The 2,530-nt window shown below is 38.8% G+C and overlaps 1 protein-coding gene across 1 annotated transcript; it reads left to right on the top strand.

Moving 5' to 3' along the window:
* Positions 1 to 884: 884 nt before the first annotated feature.
* On the top strand, positions 885 to 1,946 carry LOC140756180 (zinc finger BED domain-containing protein 4-like). Its single transcript, XM_073091618.1, has one exon. The coding sequence runs from the start codon at positions 885 to 887 to the stop codon at positions 1,944 to 1,946; it is 1,062 nt and encodes a 353-aa protein (XP_072947719.1).
* Positions 1,947 to 2,530: the final 584 nt, after the last annotated feature.

Genomic DNA, 2,530 nt, shown 5'->3' with positions numbered 1-2,530 from the left:
AAAATTACTAGAAAACGGTTATAAATGAAAATTTGTTCCCAAAGATTAATCCAGTTTCGTTATAAACTTCGTTATTAACTTTAACATAACATTATTTTTGGTTCTAAGACAAAAAGTCAGAGAATCAAAATCGTAGATTATTTAATTTGATACATTAATGGTTTTTCAATTTTCATATGCGACAAAGTTTTCTTGATAGAAAATCATTTCAAGATGGCGGCCGAGGAACGAGAGTTGCGACCCCACAAATTAGGATTTAGCTGTACAGCTAAAGCTATGAAGGTTAATGTAATTTGACACTCAAAAAAATACAATTGTGTCCTCTAACTAATTCTATCCACTTGAAACATTTCTATGGACTAAGCCTATAATCGATAATCGAGAGTTACGTGACGCTTAAATAATTGACAAGATTTAAAAATAGCGTAACTACTTCGTGTAAATCGAGCAACGTAAATCGGAGTAGCGTAAAATGCAGAAACGTAAATTAGAGTAGCGTAATTTCGAGTAGCGTAAATCGATATATCGATACTAGAGATGCAACGGATAGTTGTTTAGCCGGATACCAGATACCGGATATTCGGCCTGATCACCGGCCGAATATCCGGTATCCGGCCGCCGAATATTCGGCCGGCCAAACGATACCTACATTTTAGTTTGGCGGCGGGCACTTCGAGCAGGTTTCAACCTGTTACGTTCGCGCGGACCGAGGCAAGAAACGAGTTTTATTAGTTCAGTGTACGGAACTATTTCGTATGCAGTACACGTGCGCCCGCCTATTTTGCTGAATATATAAGTTTTTTTTTGTGTTTAATGTGTATAGTAGTGTATACGTAATTGTGAACTTGTACTTCATTTTGTGTTTATTTTATTTGTTTAAAATAATGGCAAATAAACGATCTCCGTTGTGGAACTATTTTGAAATAGAAAAAGACGATGCAAAGTACGTAGTGTGTTTAATTTGCAAATTAAAATTATCTCGTGGTGGCGAAGGGAAGAAGGCAGGGACTTCCTTTATGAAAAACCATTTGCAAAGCAAGCATCCCGACGAATTCTCCGAAATTTACGGTGGTCCATCTTCAACTTCATGCGGCGGAAGCAGAACTTTTCCTTCTACGAGTTCATTTGCAAGTACGAGCGCTCCCGCTCAGCCGGCTTCACATAAACAATTAACTTTGGCAGAGACAGTAGAAAGAAAACAGTATTGGGGTATTAATGACTCAAAATCTAAGGAATATCATTATTTAATTGGTGAAATGATTGCGTTAGATAATGAACCACTATCAATGGTGGACAGAGTTGGTTTCAACAGGCTTATGCATAAAGCAGTTCCTCGGTACAAGATCCCCAGTCGTACGTTTATGACTGAAAAAATAATACCCGACATTTATGACCGAATCAATAAAAAAATTATGGAAAATATTTCAAAAGCTGCCGTGGTGTCTGTTACGTCAGATATATGGACTTGCGACCACAATAATGAAAGCTTTTTAAGTTTTACAGCCCACTGGATATCTCCTGATTTCAAACTGGAACATGGCGTATTGGCAATCAAACCCTTTTCAGGGTCTCATACCGGGGAGAATATAGCGAACGAATTGCACGTTATTGCCGCGCGCTGGAACATTCCTCTGAATAAAATACACATTGTTGTGCACGATAGTGGGGCTAATATGGTAAAAGGAGTTCGGGTGGCTGAATATGATTCTGCTCGCTGCTTTATTCACTCGCTCCAAAGAGTCATCACTGAATCACTTAAATATCAGCCTGATTTAATGGAGATGTTAGCTGCTTCTAGGCGTATTGTTACCCATTTCAATCACTCAGGACTAGCGCAAGAAAAACTGAAGGCCATTCAAAAGGAGCTGAATTTACCGGAACATCAGTTGGTGCAAGATGTCAGTACAGTTGGAACTCCACCTACTATTTACAGGAGCGTTTATTAGAGCAGAAACGGGCTGTTTCTTTATATATTGCCGACCACGATAAACTTAGTAACTTGACTCCTCATCAGTGGAATTTAATGGAGCAATGTATCAGCCTTCTTAAACCTTTCGAGGAAATAACGAAAATTACCAGCTCAGGTTTGTCATGCATTTCCGAAGTCATACCACACGTGGCTACATTCATGAGGTACCTTCAAAAAGAAGAAACTGCGCGGAAAGTACCGAATTTGTTGCATGTATTGATGTCTCTGAAAACTGAAATAGAGCAACGTTTTCAACATCTTGATGAAGATCCAAAATATTTCCTGGCTACTTTATTGGAACCCAGATTCAAAACCAGTTTTTTTGGGATAATACAAACAGCTAGACAAAAGCTGCTTCTGGAGGGCCTAAAAATGAGTTGTAGCGAAGAGGATTCAAATAGTAGTGAAAGTGATTCGCCTCCAATGAAAAGAAGGGCAGGCAATGGCGCAACTGTTGTTCATGAAACATTTTGGGATTGCTTTAACGAAGTCGCTAAAGATAATAGTCAAACCGAAGATACGACAAATAGTGCTATAGCCAACGAGCTTGACTTTTACTTA

The sequence above is a fragment of the Epargyreus clarus genome, unplaced genomic scaffold, assembly GCF_041222505.1.
Source record: "Epargyreus clarus isolate Ecla_fem2 unplaced genomic scaffold, WU_Ecla_fem_2.2 ptg000034l, whole genome shotgun sequence".
Classification (NCBI taxonomy): domain Eukaryota; kingdom Metazoa; phylum Arthropoda; class Insecta; order Lepidoptera; family Hesperiidae; genus Epargyreus; species Epargyreus clarus.
Note: the sequence above shows the minus strand (reverse complement) of the source record. Positions and strands in the feature narration are given on the sequence as shown.

What these genes read in the sequence shown, in the direction of transcription:
- LOC140756180 (XM_073091618.1), top strand. Translation starts at nt 885, where the DNA reads ATGGCAAATAAACGATCTCCGTTGTGGAACTATTTTGAAATAGAAAAA.